Here is a 19,167-nt window from a genome sequence, read left to right on the forward strand (position 1 = left end):
GATTGACATCGCCAATCGACTCAATCTTTGCACACTCGACAAAATGGCGTCCGAAATCATAGGCAACGTCGCAGAGAAGGCCAAGGGCCTCACTGGCGAGAAGACTGGCAAAATGGCCCAGCTCGCAGCCGTCACCAAGGATGTACACGACGACAAGTGGCGCATCACCAGCGACTTCGGTGTCAAGCAGAACAACACCGACGACTGGCTGAAGGTGGCGACCGATGACCAGACCGGTCCCTCTCTTTTGGAGGACCACTTCGCCCGTGAGAAGGTATGCAGACTAGATCTGGCCACCAAGATTGAGTAGTAACAATGTTAGATTCACCGCTTCGATCACGAGCGCATTCCCGAGCGTGTTGTCCACGCCCGTGGTTCCGGCGCCTTCGGAAAGTTCACTCTCTTCGAGTCGGCCGAAGACGTTACTTCAGCTGGCGTCCTTACCGACACATCGCGCGAGACCCCCGTCTTCCTACGATTCTCCACTGTACTGGGTAGCCGTGGCTCCGCAGACACCGTGCGCGATGTTCGCGGTTTTGCCGTAAAGTTCTACACAGAGGAGGGCAACTGGGACATCGTTGGCAACAACATTCCCGTCTTCTTCATCCAGGACTCCATGAAGTTCCCCGATGTCATTCACTCCGGCAAGCCAGAGCCTGACTGCGAAATCCCCCAGGCACAAACTGCACACAACAACTTCTGGGACTTCCAGTACATGCACCCAGAGGCGACGCACATGTTCATGTGGGCCATGTCCGACCGTACCATCCCCCGCTCATACCGCATGATGCAGGGTTTCGGTGTCAACACCTACACACTCGTCAACGCCAAGGGCGAGAGGAGCTTTGTCAAGTTCCATTTCACACCCGAGCTCGGTGTACACAGCTTTGTGTGGGACGAGGCACTCAAGATAGCTGGTCAAGACCCTGACTTCCACCGCAAAGACTTGTGGATGGCTATCGAGAGCGGCGCCTACCCCAAGTGGAAGTTTGGTATCCAGGTTCTCCCAGAGTCTCGCGAGCACGACTTCGACTTTGACATTCTGGATGCTACCAAGGTCTGGCCTGAGGAGCTGGTGCCTATCCGATACATTGGTCAGCTCGAGCTGAACCAGAACCCTGACGAGTTCTTCACCCAGACTGAGCAGGTCGCCTTCTGCACAAGCCACATTGTTCCTGGTATCGGCTTCAGTAACGACCCTCTCTTGCAAGGACGCAACTTCTCCTACCAGGACACTCAGCTCTCTCGTCTGGGTATTAATTGGGAAGAGTTGCCAATCAACAAGCCAGTTTGCCCCGTCATGAACTTCAACCGTGACGGTGCCATGCGCCACACCATCACCAAGGGCAAGGTCAACTACTGGCCTAACCGCTACCAGACCGTGCCCCCTGCCACCGAGAATGAGGGTGCTTACATCGACTACCCAGAGAAGACCGCCGGTATCAAGGCTCGCATGCAGAGCAGCAAGTTCAGGGAGCACAAGAACCAGGCCGAGCTCTTCTACAACTCCATGTCGGAGAACGAGAAAATGCACATGAAGGACGCTTTTGCCTTTGAGCTCGACCACTGCGACGACCCTGTGGTCTACAAGCGCCTCTGTGAGCGTCTCTGCGAGATTGATCTTGAGCTTGCTCAGACGGTTGCGGAGATGGTTGGTAGCGATGTGCCCACTCAACAAACTCGCCCCAAGCACAACAAGAAGGCCAAGGGTCTATCGCAAATGGACTTCATGCCCGAGAAGCCTACCATTGCCACCCGCATGGTCGCTATTCTCATTGCTGATGGTTACGACAAGGTCGCTTACAACGGCATCAAGGCCGCCCTGACCGCTGCCGGCGCCCTTCCCTTCACCATCTCTCCCAGGAGAAACAAGATCTTCGCGGAAGGTGAGGACAAGAGCGGCTCCGGCGTTGTAGCAGACCACCACCTTGAGGGCCAGCGCTCCACCATGTACGACAGTGTCTTCGTGCCTGGTGGCGCCAAGTCCATCGAGACCCTGCGCAAGAATGGCCGCGCTGTTCACTGGATCCGCGAAGCTTTCGGTCACTTGAAGGCGATCGGCGCTACCGGCGAAGGCGTGTCGTTCATCAAGCAGGCTGTCGACCTTCCCGGCATGGAGTTCTCGGCTGCTGCTGATGTTGTCAACAGCTACGGTGTCGTCACTGCTGGTCAAGTTCACGCCGATAGCTTCAAGGAGGCTGTCAACATGGCCAAGGAGGCCAAGGACTTCACCAGCGCGTACCTGTTCAGCATCTCGCAACACAAGAACTTTGAGCGCGAGACTGCTGGGCTTAACCAGATGGCTGCCTTTTAAGGCGTGATGGGAAGAGAATGATGATGATACGAGGCCAAGAGATCCTTCCTTTCATGAACGTAGATAATTTTCAATGATACCACATGAACAATTTTACACGACATTCCAAGCCACTCATGTTCGTTGTTGCTCTACCGAGATTATATTCCAAAATGCGGGAGCAAGACCCTGTGACACATGGGGGAGACGGCGTCCACCAACACCGACTCTGCTAGCAATCGTATGTATCGCTGTTTACAACATGCTTCGAGTTTCTGGTTTGCTCACACTGACCCAGACAAAGGATCGTTCTGGACGCGGGGGTGGTTCACTTCAAGGTTGGCTGCATAGCGACTGACTAGTGTACATGGCGTTTCGCTAGAGCAGAAACTATGCAAGTCCAGGGAGATGAATATGCGATACTACTGAATACCTAGGTAGCACACCGTCGAAAAAGCAGCTAAACCTCAATATGGGGATGCAATCAAGTTCGCGTTCTCCGTATCTTCTGCAGCTCAGCCACACGCCCCACTTTCGGCTAACCCCATCTGGATGCGCAGCGAGAAAAGGGCGTTACAGTAAATTAGCGCTTACGAATGTGCGGCCGTTTCTTTTCGACCTTGACACCGAATTTTACGACGCGTCCGAACTTTATCACTATTTCGCACTCCCTACATTAGACACGCCTTGAGAAAATATAAGGCGACTGGGAAGATTCACGAGGTTTGCCAAATCCCGCAGGTCTCCCAGCGCCACAATCGTGTCTCGAACGACCGTCTTGGCGGAGTCGTAAAGTTACCGCGATTCCCCACTAATCGTCTGACCGGTTGCCTAAACCTAGGATCTCCATCGCCCTTTCCCAGAGCTGAAGGGCTGCGTGGATGACTCCGAAAGCGACTGCAACACTCGTGGGCGCAGCGCCCTTTGATCTAAAATACTGAGCGACAAGCCTCAGGCTCCTGAACACTCACATTCCATCATTTTCGCTCACGCTCTTTCTTTGAGCCCGTGATTGCTAACCGTCTACTACGACGAAATTGAACGCCCTCTGACAAATACACCACACATAGTCATGGACCATCAGGGCGCAGGTTTCGCCTTTGACACCAACATGGATTTCAGCAACATGTTTGCGACGCCGCAGCAGCAGCAGTCGTACACGCCAGCGGATAACACTTCTGGCTTCTTCTTCGCTGACGAGGGTATCGATACTTCTGCATCATCATCTTTCATTGATCCGGCTGTATTCGAAACCAACCCTCAGCAGTGCACAATGCAACAAAGTCTGGTAAGCTTATTGTTACCTTCGCCATATCGCATAATTGCTAACCATGTGGCAGACCTTGGATGACACCTCGGCGACCCCAGCATGGATGGCACAGCTCACACCTGATATGCAGCTCCAACATACCGCGAAGGCATATCCGCCAACACCACTTCACTCATTTGATGCCATGCCTACGCAGTTTAATGCGCTTGGCAAGCGGCCGCTGCAGCTTGAGACGCAGGACTACCCTCAGTCTAAGCGTCACGCAAGCTTTGATTTCCCATTATTCCCAACACCTCCTGCAACGACGACATCCAGCTGGGGTCTGGAGGCGACCCCGCCCGTGGCCGTAGAAGGTCTTCCAGATGAAGCAGCCGATGTCTGCGCAACGTGGTTCCATAAATACAATGTGCTGCCCAGGTAAGCTCATGACCTCCGACCAAGATTGTTCAGCGAGACGGATATCACGGCCAGAGGGAAGTCCGTCCATGCATTTATGGGGTGCGAGGAGCTGTGCTTCGTGGTCATATCCGAGTCATGCACACATGTATCCCCTGGCCGGCGACTTCCTCCTCAGCTTCGATATCATGTAGCGCATACGTGTGTGTAAGACCAGAGTAAAGTTTATCAATGCTAACAGTTCAAAAGTGATAGGCACATCGACTCACTAAGCCAGCTCACCGGTGAGCCTGCAGATGCCATCCGAAGCTGGTTCGGTCAGCTCTTGAAGCAGGGCATGGGTGGTAACCAGAGCGATTCGGCCTACAAGTCCCAAACAGCACTCATCCAACAAGACCGGCAGCAGAAGCAGCCCGACCTCTTTTGGGATGATCAGACGTACCAAACAGAGCTTTCAGGGGCATACACTGCTTATGGGAACACGATACAACAAGCACTCGGAGAGACGGTCACCCCCGGCTCGTCTCCAAATTGCGACAACACTACTGTCACCGTACAGTCAGTCACCACACGGGGTAAGAAGCGGTGCACACCTACCGAAGACCTGGAGTTGCTCGGTAGGGACCCCAGAAAAATTTACCAGTGCACTCGGAAATGTGGCAAGCGGTATGGCCGTAAGAATGACTGGAAGCGGAATGAGGAAGAAGGCTACCCATGCAAATCATGGGTCTGCAGCCTGTGTACAGTCGGGGGTGTCGATAACGTTCGACCGTGCTTCAGAAAGTACCACTTTGTCCAGCATTTCCGCAATATCCACCCTGAGATGAACGCGGAGGACTTCGACGAGGCCAGCACCGTGTACTCCGAGACCGAATTCCCACGCAAGTGTGGATTTTGCCGACATCGCTTCGAGACGAGACAAGAACGAATAGATCACATTGCGGATCACTTCAAGCAAGGCAAAACTATGCTTGATTGGCGCGACGAGGAAGACAACGACAGCCTCGATTCCGCAGACGACGACAATGACGACGGGCCAGGCGATGGCGGCTTCGGTGGCAAGCCTTCCCCTCAACCGCCTTTCCATCCACAGGGTGACGGTGGCTCCAAACACACTGGCTCGGGCGGCAGCGGCGGTTCTGCAGGCCAGTCATCAAGCGGCGGATTCTTCCAATTCCAGCTCTCACAACTCGGTGAGAGCCAGTTGTATTGTGCGGACCAACTTATCAAACCCACTACACTTTCGCCGAACATCTCTCAGTCATCGATCTCACCTGAAACGACCGATCAGCAACTACTGCAAAACAGCCACGTTGCTACAGAGGAAGACCACAAGATCTCTCTGGCCAGCGATGGGCTCTCCCAGTCCGTGAGGAGTGTACTCCTGGACTCATCCTCAGGCAGTAGAACGGATGCTCGACTATCAGAACACCCTCACTGGAAATATTCCAGGGCTGATGTAGCCGCTGCTGCTCCAGGGTCATCTGCCGCACCTCTCTCCAGCCCAGAGTATCCAGATATTCAGCCTTCCGACGCATCATTGGATACGAAGCCAACGACGTCCACTCAAGACAATACGGCCATGACACTATCCAGGACAGAACTACGTCCATCAACGACGTCATTCCTAAGTGTCAAGCTTCTGGGCTCCGGAGGCTTTAGTACGGTCGATGAAGTCGTGCATCAGCAAACGGGACTCCACGTCGGTCGCAAGACACTCAAGAACCGGGACCAGACTGCGATTGCGGAGCTCAAGAAGGAAGTCAGCGTTCTTCAGAAGCTTCGCCACCCTCACATTATTCGATTCCTTGGGGCCTACTCTAGAGGCGACAAGATGTCGATCCTCCTCTCACCCGTTGCGGAAACAACGCTTGCAGGATGGCTGCAGCGAACAGCGCTGCAGAAGCCTGCCAACCTGCCAGAGACTATTACCAAGATGTTTGGCTGTCTTGCCTCGTCAGTGAGGTATCTTCACGAGCAGCGACCTGTTGTCAAGCACATGGACATCAAGCCCCAGAACATCTTGATCGTAGAAGGCGATCAGGAATTCCCACACGTCGTGCTCAGCGACTTTGGCGTCAGCTCCGCAGAAGAAGTGGGCGATGACCAGCGCAAGCCGCTAACACGCCAATACATCGCCCCTGAAGTCTTTGAGGGCTTTACTCGCAAGCAGGCAGCTGACATATGGAGTCTTGGTTGTGTCTTCGCCGAGATGGCGTCCGTATCATTCAGCCAAGGCAACACGGAATGGTTAGCTTTCCGCAAGACATTCAGCGGTCGTACTGGCAAGCACTACTGGCAGGACGTCTCCGGTATACAAGACAAGCTTGCCGCATTCCTGGCTGAGGCAGATACCACGACGGAGCAGACCGTTGTGCGTACGCTTCAGACCATGTTGAGTGCCGATCCAGATGAGCGGCCGGACGCACGATCATTGACCATGATCTTTACTCCCGCACCATGCTGTCTCAACTGGCCGAACGACAAGGCGACATACCCTGGCCCACAAGAGGAACTCGGCGGAGTAGAGACGCTTGCTCACCAAGGCGGCGACGAAACCTGCTGCCAGTCCCACGCTCACGGCAAGAACAGCACCGAGTCAGAGCCTAGCCTTTCGAATGCGAAGAGCTGGCTAGACGAGTGTAGACACACTCACGAAGCTTGTCACCATACAGCAAAGCGCGATGCCAGCAACCTACCCACACGTCTGATCGAGATCCTTCCGGGCAGTCCGGGTGATACGATTCGCGCGAGAATTGTGCAGACCGACAGCCTGAAGTCGACTATCGAATATGTCGCTTTGAGCTACGTATGGGGCGACAACCAGCCAGTACTCTCCAGCAGCACGCTGTTGACCATGCGAAGTGAGCTGCCACTAGGAACACTCCCGATCACAGTCGCGAATGCGATTGCGACAGCACACCGCCTGGGCCACAATTATTGCTGGCTAGATTCACTATGTGTGCTTCAAGATTCGGAAGAAGACAAGCAACAAGAGTGCACGAGGATGGCGTCCACCTTCCGTAACGCAGCACTGACAGTCGTACTTGACCAGTTGACTGGCGAAGTGGTCATGTCGGGCATACCTGAAAAGAACTACCCGGCGTCCTTACTTGGATCAGCAAACAGCACAAGCCCGACTCCAGGTCGACAGCCGGCTTCTGCCTTGCTGCCAGCTGGCATCCTGACTACACCCAACTTCGGCTGGGATACACGTGCATGGGCACTACAAGACCGCCTACTCAGTCGACGCTTCCTCCATTTGGGTGAACAGTTGTACTGGGAATGCAACACGCTCAAGGCTTCTGAGACCTTCCCTCGCGGTCTCTCAGCACTAGTCTGGGAGAAGGTGCATACGGAATCTGACCAAGGTATACCGTCTATGCCAATCGCTGCTGCAAATGGGAACAGCAAGAGCAGCAACGCAGTCCAGCTGATGCTGAACGGCCTGTCTTCCTTTCTGGAACCAGTCCAGACCACTTTCGACAACGACTATCTGGACAATCGGAAAGACCGTACGTCCCATGCCAACCATGTCCGCTCTTCTGCAAGCACCGAGCCGCATCACGCACTTCCATTAGCGATTCCTCTGCGCGAATGCCAATCATCAAACAAGCAAGGCGATAGTGTCTGCAATGGAATAGAAGGCGACCAAACCCAAGGGGCGCAATCGATTTCCATGTGCCAGTTTCGCAGGAGTGGGAGTAAGACTGGGAGCCGTCGGCTCAACAAAGCTTGTTTTCAGACGAAAACACTACCTGGACAGAACCCAGGTGGAGGGGAGGATGAAGAAATGAGTGGTGGAATTGCGAATGGGAATGCATATGGGAACGGGAATGGGATGACTTAGGTCGTTGGTCTACGCACACTCGTCTCTCTTTCTTCAAGGAAAGAATCGAGATTGGTTTCCTATTTTCTTTGTTATTTTGAGTTTTACGAGTGCTAATTTATGATCTTGAACGAACTTATCGCTTTCATCTACTTCACAAGTGTGCCATGCCGAGTGAGTCGTGATTTGAAGAGAACAGTTCAGTAAGAACTTCATGTGGTGGCACAAGCTGCGTGCAGCTGCACTCCAAAGACTCATATATAGCAATTTCCCTGAAAGAAAGTCCTCATCACACGCCCACCACATATCCCGTCCTCATGTCTCCGGCCTAACCCTCCCCCTCCTCTCCCTCATACCCTCCACCCTCCGCCTGTCCTCCTCAAACTTCCTCTTCAGCAACCCCTCAGCCTCCTTCCTCCTCTCCCGATTCTGGAACCTATAAAAGTCATCCGTAGCCCTGTGATTCCTCTTGCGCTCATCCAGCTCAGCCTTCTTCTTCTCCGCCTCTTCCAGCCTAGCCGGCCCAACGCGACCGCCTCTTGTAACCGTCATGAAGCCCTCCTCGTCAGGAACAGATCGGGATGTCTTGCGAATGCGGTTCCGCGCTGTTTCGAGGGCGTTGAATTGGGTGAGGTAGGCGTTTAGTGAGGCTTGGAGGAGGGTGGAGGTTGGGTAGATGAGGGAGTTGTGGGATTTGTAGCCTGTTGTTTTTTGGGTTAGACGTGGGATGAGTGTAGAGGGGATTGTGTAGACTTACGCTCAACGCCTAGTCCTTCTCCTCCCTTCCAGGATATGCTTCTGCCCTCTTTTACGGCCTTTTGGATCTCCTTTAGAGCTCCCCTCGCACTCTTTTTGTCTACGAAGACAATGACGGCGCCGCTCCCGCTCTTTCGCACTTCGCTGTTCCATAACCGTGGTAACGCGCTCTCGGCGTCTTCCACCACACCCTCTGCTATTACTGCCGCGTCGTCGGTCCTCTTCCTCTTCTTGCCTCTGGAGGTAGCTGAGTCGTCTTGCGTCGTAGGCTTATCGCTCTTCCAGCGCTTGTGCATTGGTTGCGCGGGGACCGAGGCATCGAACTCGACGCGCTCGACCATGGAGCCGCCTAATTGTTCTTGGAAGAGCGCGCGGATGTTGCGCTCGGAGGCATCGATGGGCATGTTTGCGACAAAGAGGCTGCGCTCGTCATCGGCGGTGGGTATGCTGGGCGCATGTGGTTTGACGTAGATATAATGCTTTGCATCGTTGCAGTGCGCTGGCAGACCAGACAGCGTGGGCAATGTGAGGGGAAGAACGGTGAAGTCGGCGACTGTTTTCGGCGTTGCTTTAGACTTCTTCGTCTTTGGCGGCGCTTCGGGTGCCATTGCGGGTGTGGGTTGCGACGGGCGGCGCTGTGTGGTTGGAAGGTGTGTCGGTCGGCCTTCGAGAGGACTCGGTGTGAGACTTTTTGCAGATCGGCTTCGGGCGCAATATGTAAGAAGCGCGCTGACTCAGTACGTCAGGGTGCAAATGCTGGTGGGGAGGTTTGCGTGTCTGCGCAAGTCGAGCTCATGGTGGAATTCCGTTCACGAAATTTTGGCAGGGGTGTCACGGCCGCGTTAGCGCAGCCAGTCGCCCACGCTCTCACTGCCTTCCAGATGAGCCATGAATTTGTTATATATCACCCTTGAACAAGGCCAGACATGTGCTGATTCGAATTAGACATAATATTCTTATATGGTGACTATCGGTATACAAGCAAACGAATTGCAGTTTTAAAATGGCACTAGATACATGCAGATGCTATGGCGAGCCATGCGTGAGCAGGGCAAGTAAAGCAATAAAGTGGATATCAATGGGAATCATAATTCGTAACGACGGTGAAAGGCTGTCTCCTATCAGGATGTGGTGATCGACCGGGCATGGTTGCGTTTTGGCCAAGCCGAATAAGCAAGTGGCAAGACGCAGTAATCATGCGCTTGGGGTCGCAACGCCAGTTTGTAAGCGTAATCTGTGAGGGTGTAGTCCAGGATGAGATGGTCATCCCAGCTCTATATGTGCAGCGAAAGGGCGGTGTAGAGAGAGGCTGAAGTCGATTGGATGTTAGACGTCGGTCGCTGAGTTGAAACCTCCTGGAATGCTCTTCATCGGGGACTCTGGAAGCGAGTGGAAGGCGTCGTCCTTGTCCTCCTTCTTCTCGTCATCAGGTGATGGCTCGTGAGAATACTTGGGCTTGAGCCTGTTGCCAATCTGCTCGAGTCTGTTGTCTTCTACGGAGGACAGAGAAGAAGTTGAATCACCGCGCATAAGCGAGGGGGTTGATTCCGGGCTATGCTTCGGTACGGTTGGAGAGTTCAGGGAGCCGTCTGAGTTCGTTGAGACGCGGTTGCGGAATGGATTTCTGACCGGTAGAGCAGGAGGCATTGGCTTGGCAACTTGGACGACGCGTGCGCGAATGGCTTGTGGGGCAGCGGCCTGGTGGACCTCGTGGACGATTGGCTCTTCCTCAAACTCATCTTCCTCCTCTTCGTCTGATTCCGAATCGGAACTTGACTCGGAATCATGAGCCTCTTCAGTGGCTATGGAGTTCCGAGGAGAGCCGTCGGACTTTGGGCCGGCAGCTTTGTCTGTCTTTGTTCCTGCAGCGGTAGGTGTTGCTTCTTCGGCCTGTCTGTCTACACTCCTAGCTCGTGGCGGAGTAGCTTGCTCGACCCTGGTCTCGGGTACTTCCACTATGGGAGGAGTAGGTGTGCGTGCGACGCTTGTTCTTGGCGGTAGCGTGGGGGGTGACTTTCTGATGGTCGGAGGTGGTGGCGGTAGATCGTCGGTCTGGGTGCTCATGTCAACTGTTGGCGTCCGGGGTTCCAATACGCCGCTGATGGTGCTTGTGCGCCAACTCGTTGGCCGACTGCCAGCATAGCTCGAGCGGTCCATGCTTCTCCGGAATGTAGAGTTTCTGAAAGTGTTGTAGATGGGGCTTGTGGGGCTCGGCTTGAACTCGAATTGTTCACTTGCCGGACGGCTGTGTGTGCCAGCTTCCCTGATCTCTAGACCAGCTTCTTGTAATGCCAGTACGCCATACGGGTCGGGGTCAACAGCATCTGGAATACCAAATGTCTTGTCTTCCGGACCTGTAATCTCAAAGTCGGCAGGTGGCGCCTCGTCTGGTATCAAAGTCTCGTCCACGTCTGTATCGCCTTGAGCCGATTTGAGAGTTTCCATGAGTCTCCTTATCTCGTAAGGCGGGTGCCTCACTTTGCCTGCCAAAATGTCTTTGACTCCTATACGTTCGCCGTAAAACCGTTCGTTCTCGTCTGTTCGCTCGATGATGATAGTTCCGTCTAATTGGAGGCCAGCATAGAATCCTCGCGATTTGATATACGTGAAAAGTGGTGACTGTCGCTTGTGGATCTCCGAATCCAGTATGCCGCCAACGCCGGCTGGGCCTGCGACTGCACTGATTTCACCTCCCAATGTGCAGCGGATGGACTGGAATGCCTCCATGGCCTTGTCGGAGTTGATGACAATCACGCAGTCGTAGATGTCTACGCCTACGAGAAAGCCTACACCCACGGTGTGCATCATGATGCCTGACGGGGGTGACCATGTTCCATCGGCCTTGCGTGCGACCAATATGCCGGCTCCGCCAGATCCGGAGACCCAAAGGCCGGACCGCATGGTCGTGAATATGCATAGGCCTTTGGCGTTCTGGATGACCTTGGAGGGTATCTTCTTGAGGACTCGTTGTTTTCCCTTGGGGACGTCGGTGGTGATGGGTCGGTCTTCTTCCTGGTAGAAACCATCCTCTGCGGACGTGTTAGTACTTGGCGGGACGCATCGGAAGTTGACGTACTGCAGAAGCTTTTGAGGATCCTCGCAGCCTTGTCCGACTCGATGTCTAGCGTTGTAGGCCAGAAGGCTTCAGAGCCGACCTTGTTGGACAGTCGATTGACGGGGACACCGAGCTTGTCAACCCACGTGTAGACCTTGTCGAAACCTTGCTTTGACTGCGTCTTCGCGGTGGACCAGAGCGCCATGATGGCGGGCTATGGATGGGCAGCACTACGTCAGAGGTGGGCCGAGGGGTATGAGTGCGCAGCAAGCAGCATTACACATTAGAGATGAGAAGCATTCAAGTAGGACAACGCGCACGAGGAAAAGGCAAAGAGTAGGGTCAGGCGACGGAAGCAGCGGGTGTGGTCGACCAGCGGGCTCCAACCGTTTTTGAGTCGCACGGTACGTCAGCTGTAGGCTAATGCTGGCGGAGGCTGGCGACGGCGCAGTCTAGCATCGGGTACCTTAATAAGGAACCCTAGGCATTACCAAGTGATTTGACCCCTGCGCTCCACGACTCGACAAAAGACTTAGTGAGGGTGATGGGATATTGATTTACCAGAAACAGCCCGTAGCGGGGTTGAACACGGGTGGCAGCCACACCATCTCGGGGTATGCACGCCGCCTGATTCGTTGCGAAGGCACGCTTTCATGGCGCCGCCACCAGGAACGAGCAGAAAAAACCAAAAGTCAAGACAAGCGGGATGAACTAGGCATGCGTCGTGAATCATGCGCACGTGTCGTCGAGTCTAGATAGCCGGGCGGGTCTGCAATCTAAAAGCAAGCTGCGAGCAAGACATCCATGGACGCAGGTGCCGCTCTTGCACGGCGCGCGCACTTTGTGAAGCCGGGGGAAGGTTTCGCCGGACGCCGGCCCGCGGACGCGCCAAGCCGAGCGCGTCGCTGGAGCTCATCCAGAGTTTATGTTTTGCGACCGCGACAGTAGCTAGTCCGAGAACAATCAAATCCCTTCACCACGCGAAATAATTCATTACGGCGCATGTGCGGCGCAACGTGTGAACTGGGAAATTAAGTGGAGAAAATACCTTGGATTTGGATCCCTGTTCGCCTGTTCCACCGCGTACCCAGGTAAACTTGCGACTAGAGAGCAATGTTTCGTGGACCACCGTCAACACCCGGCCGCAGCTACTACGACGACAGCCTACACGCACCCTCGACCACACCCGCTGGCCCTCCGCCCCTAGACGAATCGCACTATCCCTCCTCAACACCAGCTGGCCCGCCGCCAGGCATGAACCAAGGACTCTTCGGCAATGCACGCCCAACCTTCAACCCGAACAGCTATGACTACGCCAGCAACTCGCTGTTTGGCAGCTCACCGCCCAAAGGAAGCATGTTTGAAGGCAATGGGCTCGGCTCAATAGGCACTTCGACTTCCGGACGGCCCCCAACACAACGCGGACGCATCGCAACTTCTGGCCAGTTCCAAGCGCCCACACACACCCTACACCAGGACGCGGAGGGCGAATCAGAAGAAGAGTACACGGACGAAGATCAGGAAGAAGATGACGACATGGACGAAGATGAGGGCACCGAGGAGGACGAGCCGCTCTCACCGCAGCGCCGCAACAAGACACAGAACAGGTTCTCCCAGTCAATTGTCTCAAGAACAAGCGCAACCGACATGGAGCCAAGTCCAGCCTTGGTGCGGTCAGGCGCAAAACAAACGCGATTCGATCTCCTTGCGCTCGCCAAGGGCCTGACTTCCAACAGCGACCGACAGGCTCTGCGCGAGTCCGACCAAATCATATTGGAGACGGAGCGTCTGGTCGAGAGAGTTCACGAGTCTCTTCAATCAGACTCGCCAGACAAGCGGACTGAGGTGCTTGGCACAGTCGCTCAGGAGTTGATCGCAACTTGGCCAGATGCACACAAGTCGACTTCACAGGAGCTGTCGCAAGCCCGCCAGCTTGCTGCTCTTCTGCTGACCCTTCACAATCCCCCACAGATTGGCCTAAACCAGCGAGCCTCCGCCCTCTCCCTCGTAGCGCGAACCGATTCGAAACAATACACACCCATCCCGCGAGTGCTGCTCGACTGGCTGAACAGCACATTCCCTCAGGTCGAGGCTGAATTGGTGTTGAAGGAGACCCGCGGATATTCAAGACATTCCTCGTTCTGGGAAGCTGTCCATGTGTCTACTGTCAGGGGCAACTTCTCGCAGACTATGAGACTACTTCAGGGCGCTCAGCTTGAGCACGCCGAGACAGCTCAACACGACGGATTGGGCACTTCAGGTTACGTCGGGTCACACCTCTCATACGCAAACCACGCGCTTCGGGAAGCAATCGATCTCCTCCGGGAATGTCCAGCCATCGCATCGGAGGATTGGGACATCAAGGGACACGATTGGAGCATCTTTAGGCAGCGCGTTCACCAAGTGAGTGCTAGCTTGGAGGAGTTTGCCGAGGGCGAAAGTGTGAGCCGACACTCTATCTCCCAGCCTTTCAAGGCGGCACATTTTGGCATATCGCAAACTCAGGCAAGCTTCCAGCTTAGTGTGGCCAGTCGCAAAGCCGAAAGTAAAGTGCCCTGGTCAGTGTACGAGGCCCTCAGCACGGTCTACAAGCTCTTGCTGGGCGATGAAGAAGCGATCCTCGAATTATCGGCCGACTGGATCGAAGCAGTAGTGGGTCTGAGCGTCTGGTGGAATGGAGAAGAGGAAGATTCCGCACAGGGTAGTCTGGCCGCAAGCCGTCGCTCCATCATGCGGTCTCAACGAGTGCGCCCTGTCGACGTGACTCCGGTCAAAGCGTACTGCCAACGGCTGTCTTCCGCGTTGGCGGCTGTCATCCAGAACAGCGACGAAGACTTCAGTGTCAATGCTGTCGACCCTTTCGAGGTAGGCATAGCATGTATACTTGATGACAACATCGAGGGCGCTCTCCAAATCTTGCAGGGATGGTCCCTCACCATGGCCTCTGCAGTCGCGGAGCTTGCCAGTGCAGGAGAGTGGTTCACAAGCGCAAGGGGCCTGATGGATCAGTTCGACCAGAGTGATCTAATGGTCCTGAGTTACACTGAACAGCAACAGCCGAAGGGTGTGAGAAAAGACGACATACTTATTGCCTACGCCAATTTGTTGCCTTCCAGGGGCGAACTCAAGGCTAGAGACGGTCAGACATCCAAAGAAGGATGGGAGATCGCGGTGCAGATTCTCGGTAGACTGGACGACGGCATCACAGCAAACGAGCGCATCGAGCGGATACTAAACGACTTGCAACTCGAGTCCTCAGCTCGTGTCGACAAGATCACCCAGCTTTGCCATAACTTGGGCCTCTCACAGCATGCCGTCATCATCGCTCAGGTATGTTATAGAGCAGGAACACTCCCGGATACAAGCTGACAGTTGCAGAAATACGCCGACCATCTCCGCACCAACACCGAGAGCTATGGCGATACACTGCTCTACTACGCCCGTGCCCACGACGCACAAAAGATCCAGGAGGTGCTACGGGTCTTGGTCGCCCACTGCCTTATCAAGTCGACCGCCTATCCGCCTCTAGATGAACTGGACGAGTCGCTCAACTCGCTCATTACTTCACCAAAGCAGACCCTGACAAAACTCGCAAGTTTAGACTCCGAGGCAGCTTCCCTCCTTTCAAACCACCTGAGCGGTTACGCAACAATACGCAAATACTACGACCTACGAGATGAAGAGGTGTTGCTGAAGCCCGGAGAGAAGCCAGCACATCGACCCATGGCACGGAAACGGGCTGCAGCGAACGCGCTCATGGTCATCATCGCCAGTGCGGCATCCAGCATTCGTGGAGGACTGTACGATCCAGAGATAGAAACTGTGGTTCAAGTCGACGTTCTCCTACCGTTGCTAGGCGAGGCACTCATCTTTGTCAACCAACCCAAGCGCACGTTGACGCTCCGCCACTTGTACGACCTCCTCGCGGCCATCGAGGACCTTGATACCGCACCTAGCATGATCCGAACGCAATGTGAGGAAGTACTTGCGACTACCCTCCTCTCCGCACACGACCCCAACGCCTCTCAACAATTATCGAAATCGACATCGAATTTGACGACAGCGTCAAGCCAATATTCGCTTATAGGCTCGATTGATTTCGGCTCCGCAGATGGTCAGAGTGCAGAGGGCTCGACGGTCTTTGTCAAGGGTGGACACGTAGACGATAGTAAGCGCGGGTGGGATTGGCGGAAAGGCTTCCCGAAGGGTGCAAAGAGTGAAGATATTATTGCGGTGCTCAGATTGGGAGTTGCAAGGGAAATTGGCAGAGCTTTTGCTGACGGAGAGGTCACCGCTTAGATGTCTCGTACGGAGAAATGATACCACTATGTAATAGTAGAAAGCGACTTGGCTTTGGCCATTAAAGACGATATTTGGACATTGCATCCTCTCACACTGAAGAAGCAGCGTTCTGCTGACAACATGATTAAGCAACCGTGAGCGTTTTTGACAAATGTACATTAATTCCATAACACGCAAGAGGTGTTATATCGTATGCTTGGATAACTTCATCACCCCGCAAACAAAGATAGTGTTCACAAGCATCTTCCGTGTAAAGAGGCTGTAATGGCTGAGGTGAGCTTACCCGAACCCAAGCTTCGACGTCGAACACCGCCAACGCGTACCTCGGTTCCGCGTCTCCCCGCATCATCAACGCGACAACCACGCTCCCGGACAACATGGGGTACGTACGTACCACGCGCATGTAACCAGCATTTAATTCCCCAAGACGTCAATCGTTTCTGTCATCCACCCACCCATTCAAATCAACCCAAAACTCCAGCCAAAATGCCCGCCAAAGAAACCCCCCGCCACAAACCCGACATCCACCTCCCCACCTCCTACAACGACCTCAAATTCACCCAAATCCGCACTCAACACCACGAAAAAGAACCATCCGTCATCATCCTCACACTATACAGACCCGGAAACCACAATGCCTTCACCGACACGATGCGCGCGGAGATCGAAGAAGCATACGGCATGTTCGATGCCGACGAGCGGGTGAAATGCATCGTGGTGACCGGAGATGGGCGGATTTTCTGCGCGGGCGCGGATCTAGATGAGGGGTTTGGGGAGGGGGTTAATGGGGCGGATGCGGAGAGGGTGCAGGATCATCGGGATGGGTATGTTTAACTTTCCTTATGCTATGGGTGGATAACGTGTTTTCCAAGCCGCTATCACGCGGTCGAAGAGAGCAAGACTGGGTTGGTCAAATTGGCAAAGAACAGTGTGCTAACAGAAGGAACATTCAGAGGCGGGCGCGTAGCCCTAGCCATCCATCATTGCCGCAAGCCTTCCATCGCCGCGCTGCAAGGTTCTGCAGTGGGAATCGGCATCACCATGACGCTGCCCATGAACATCCGCATAGCGTATGCATCGGCGAAGATTGGCTTTGTTTTCTCGCGTCGTGGACTCATCATGGAAGCGTGTTCTTCCTTCTTCCTGCCCCGGTTGATCGGCCATAGTCGCGCTATGCAGGCCGTGACGACAGGCAGCACCTATCTTGCTAGCCACAAGGTCTGGGATGGCTTATTTGCGGAGGTGTGCGACAAGGCGGAAGATGTATTGCCGAGAGCGCTCGAGGTTGCAGAGGACGTGGTGAAGAATACGAGTGGCGTGAGTACGTATCTGATGAAGGAGCTTATGTACAGAGATGCGGGGAGTCCTGAGGGTCAGCATTTGTTGGATAGCAGGGTCATCTACGAGTTGTTTGGATCGCCGTAAGTCTCCTTGCTACCAACTGGTATCCATAAACTGACTAGCAACAGGGATAATACCGAGGGCGTAAAGTCCTTCATGGAGAAGAGGCCGGCGAATTTCACGGGGACCATGGACAAGACAAATGTGACTGGGTACCCATGGTGGATGCCAATAGACACACTGGGAAGGCCAAAGGTGGCGCCAACAGGGAGGGCGAAGATCTAATCGCATGTTAGAAAATGGGTCGAAATGCAACATGTACTGCTCAAGTGTATTGGCATGACTTCATTGTCTATCGTCCAACTCATCCCTCGGTATCGCCTTTGTTCGACGTCCCTGCAAGTATCGCCTTCACGCGCGTGGCTAGCTAGCACCCCAAACTGCATCACGCGCACCGACGGCCGAATGGAGGTATCAGGGATTTTCATTCGTTCCTAATGTACTTCTTTTCGTGAAGCATGCATAACCGAGGGAAACCCATAACATCCCTTCCCATCCAGACCGCACTCCGTAATGAGAAACACGCTTAGAAGAAAGTGGATGGTCGGGTAGAGGAGAAGACCTTCTTTCCAACCTTCTTGTTGATGCGGTGGGGCAGCGGGAACTTGAGGTTCTTGGTGAGGAGCTGCTTGATGTATGGGCGGCGGAGGTCGTCGGCCTTCTCGACCTCAACAACCTTGAGAATCTAGATTGAGTGTGAGTGATTTGACGCAGACGGCTGAGTCGATTTGATCATACCTGAACGGACCTGAAGCGCGATCGGTGACGGGCGGCCATATCCTGGTACAGAGCATCGACGGCGGCGACACGGGACATCTCGCGGTACTCCTTGTACATGTTGTGGGTACCGGAGCGCGAGTCGTACTTGAGCCAGATACCGAAGTTCTTGACCTTCTGGGGCTTCTTCTCGTGGATCTGAACCGGGTCAGTTTGTTGTAGCGCCGTCTTCTGCTGCCTCGACATACCTGGTTTACGGAGACGATCTCACCGTTGGCCTTCTTGATCTTGCGGAGCTTGCCAAGGAAGTACCAGAACCGCGACTTGGCGACAACCTCGTTGGTCGCAAAGATGCGCATGCGGTAGATCTTGGGCGAGGGGTTGGTCTCGCTGGGCAGATGGCGCCCGATGATCTGGTATTCCTGGAAGCGTGCTGAAGCATCGTCAGTACTGCTTCAATAACAATATTTTGTCCTAGTCCAGCAATTGCAGCAGTCGTGGTTGGGGAAGGCGGTCGGGTTAGGGCAATCGAGTACGGTCGTATTCGAATTTGTCGCATGCGGACGATCTCACGGGCTTCGCTGCCGTTGTCATAAGTTTTCGGCGCCGTTGGCCTGTCCGCTGTGCATGCACACCACCAAAGCTCCTTCCCACTCAACCCCAGCTCGGTGTCGTTTTATCGCGATGGTGAGAGACGGTCATGGTCGCGCTGGCCTCGTTCGAAAATTCCATCGGCTGCAATTGCTGGACGGGACGGTGTTGCGGACGAAGAAAATTGCTTACCCATCTGCGACTGGTTAGCGGGCGGTATGGGCACGAGCTGGCGACGTAGACTGACCTTGATTGTGCTGTGAGGTTAGTACCTTGAGTTGAGAAGTTCAGTCAGGTCGTCTCCATCGTGGATTGACAAGCGAATTCGACACCACCTTGTGCGCGCTAGCCGAGTTGAGCAGGGGCCCACAACAACTTGGCGGCAGGCGCTATGGACGTCGGCGAACAAACAGCCCAAACACCCGACCACCTCGAGGACCACTAGAACACCCACCAGTTGGTTCTCAGCAAACAATCCGCACCATGTCAAAGGGCTGAGAGTACCAACTGAAGTCGCGCAAACCTTCAGATTCACGCGACAACCGACATCCCGTAAC

The 19,167-nt window shown here is 54.4% G+C and overlaps 6 protein-coding genes across 6 annotated transcripts; 3 read left to right on the plus strand and 3 right to left on the minus strand.

Annotated features, from left to right (window-relative positions):
- Positions 1-43: 43 nt before the first annotated feature.
- CAT1 (catalase A) lies at positions 44-2,314 on the plus strand (the record flags this gene model as incomplete). The annotated part of the gene is made up of 2 exons (XM_051498179.1): positions 44-274; positions 323-2,314. 2 exons carry the CDS (start codon positions 44-46, stop codon positions 2,312-2,314), a joined length of 2,223 nt encoding a protein of 740 aa, XP_051351905.1.
- A 5,789-nt stretch (positions 2,315-8,103) lies between these two features.
- Positions 8,104-9,152, minus strand: J4E92_006815 (uncharacterized protein; the record flags this gene model as incomplete). Its single annotated transcript, XM_051498180.1, has 2 exons — positions 8,104-8,489; positions 8,546-9,152. The coding sequence occupies 2 exons, from the start codon at positions 9,150-9,152 to the stop codon at positions 8,104-8,106; spliced, it is 993 nt and encodes a 330-aa protein (XP_051351906.1).
- Positions 9,153-9,870: 718 nt separating this feature from the next.
- J4E92_006816 (uncharacterized protein) lies at positions 9,871-11,804 on the minus strand (the record flags this gene model as incomplete). The annotated part of the gene is made up of 2 exons (XM_051498181.1): positions 9,871-11,573; positions 11,621-11,804. 2 exons carry the CDS (start codon positions 11,802-11,804, stop codon positions 9,871-9,873), a joined length of 1,887 nt encoding a protein of 628 aa, XP_051351907.1.
- A 908-nt stretch (positions 11,805-12,712) lies between these two features.
- J4E92_006817 (uncharacterized protein) lies at positions 12,713-14,968 on the plus strand (the record flags this gene model as incomplete). Its single annotated transcript, XM_051498182.1, has 2 exons — positions 12,713-12,719; positions 12,837-14,968. The coding sequence occupies 2 exons, from the start codon at positions 12,713-12,715 to the stop codon at positions 14,966-14,968; spliced, it is 2,139 nt and encodes a 712-aa protein (XP_051351908.1).
- A 1,419-nt stretch (positions 14,969-16,387) lies between these two features.
- Positions 16,388-17,527, plus strand: J4E92_006818 (uncharacterized protein; the record flags this gene model as incomplete). The annotated part of the gene is made up of 3 exons (XM_051498183.1): positions 16,388-16,725; positions 16,855-17,322; positions 17,371-17,527. The coding sequence occupies 3 exons, from the start codon at positions 16,388-16,390 to the stop codon at positions 17,525-17,527; spliced, it is 963 nt and encodes a 320-aa protein (XP_051351909.1).
- A 301-nt stretch (positions 17,528-17,828) lies between these two features.
- Positions 17,829-18,806, minus strand: RPL20A (60S ribosomal protein L20A; the record flags this gene model as incomplete). Its single annotated transcript, XM_051498184.1, has 4 exons — positions 17,829-17,987; positions 18,041-18,217; positions 18,268-18,452; positions 18,803-18,806. 4 exons carry the CDS (start codon positions 18,804-18,806, stop codon positions 17,829-17,831), a joined length of 525 nt encoding a protein of 174 aa, XP_051351910.1.
- Between the last annotated feature and the right edge of the window lie 361 nt (positions 18,807-19,167).

Source organism: Alternaria infectoria, assembly GCF_024043175.1.
Source record: "Alternaria infectoria strain BMP 0036 chromosome Unknown scaffold_10, whole genome shotgun sequence".
NCBI classification, from domain to species: Eukaryota; Fungi; Ascomycota; class Dothideomycetes; order Pleosporales; family Pleosporaceae; genus Alternaria; species Alternaria infectoria.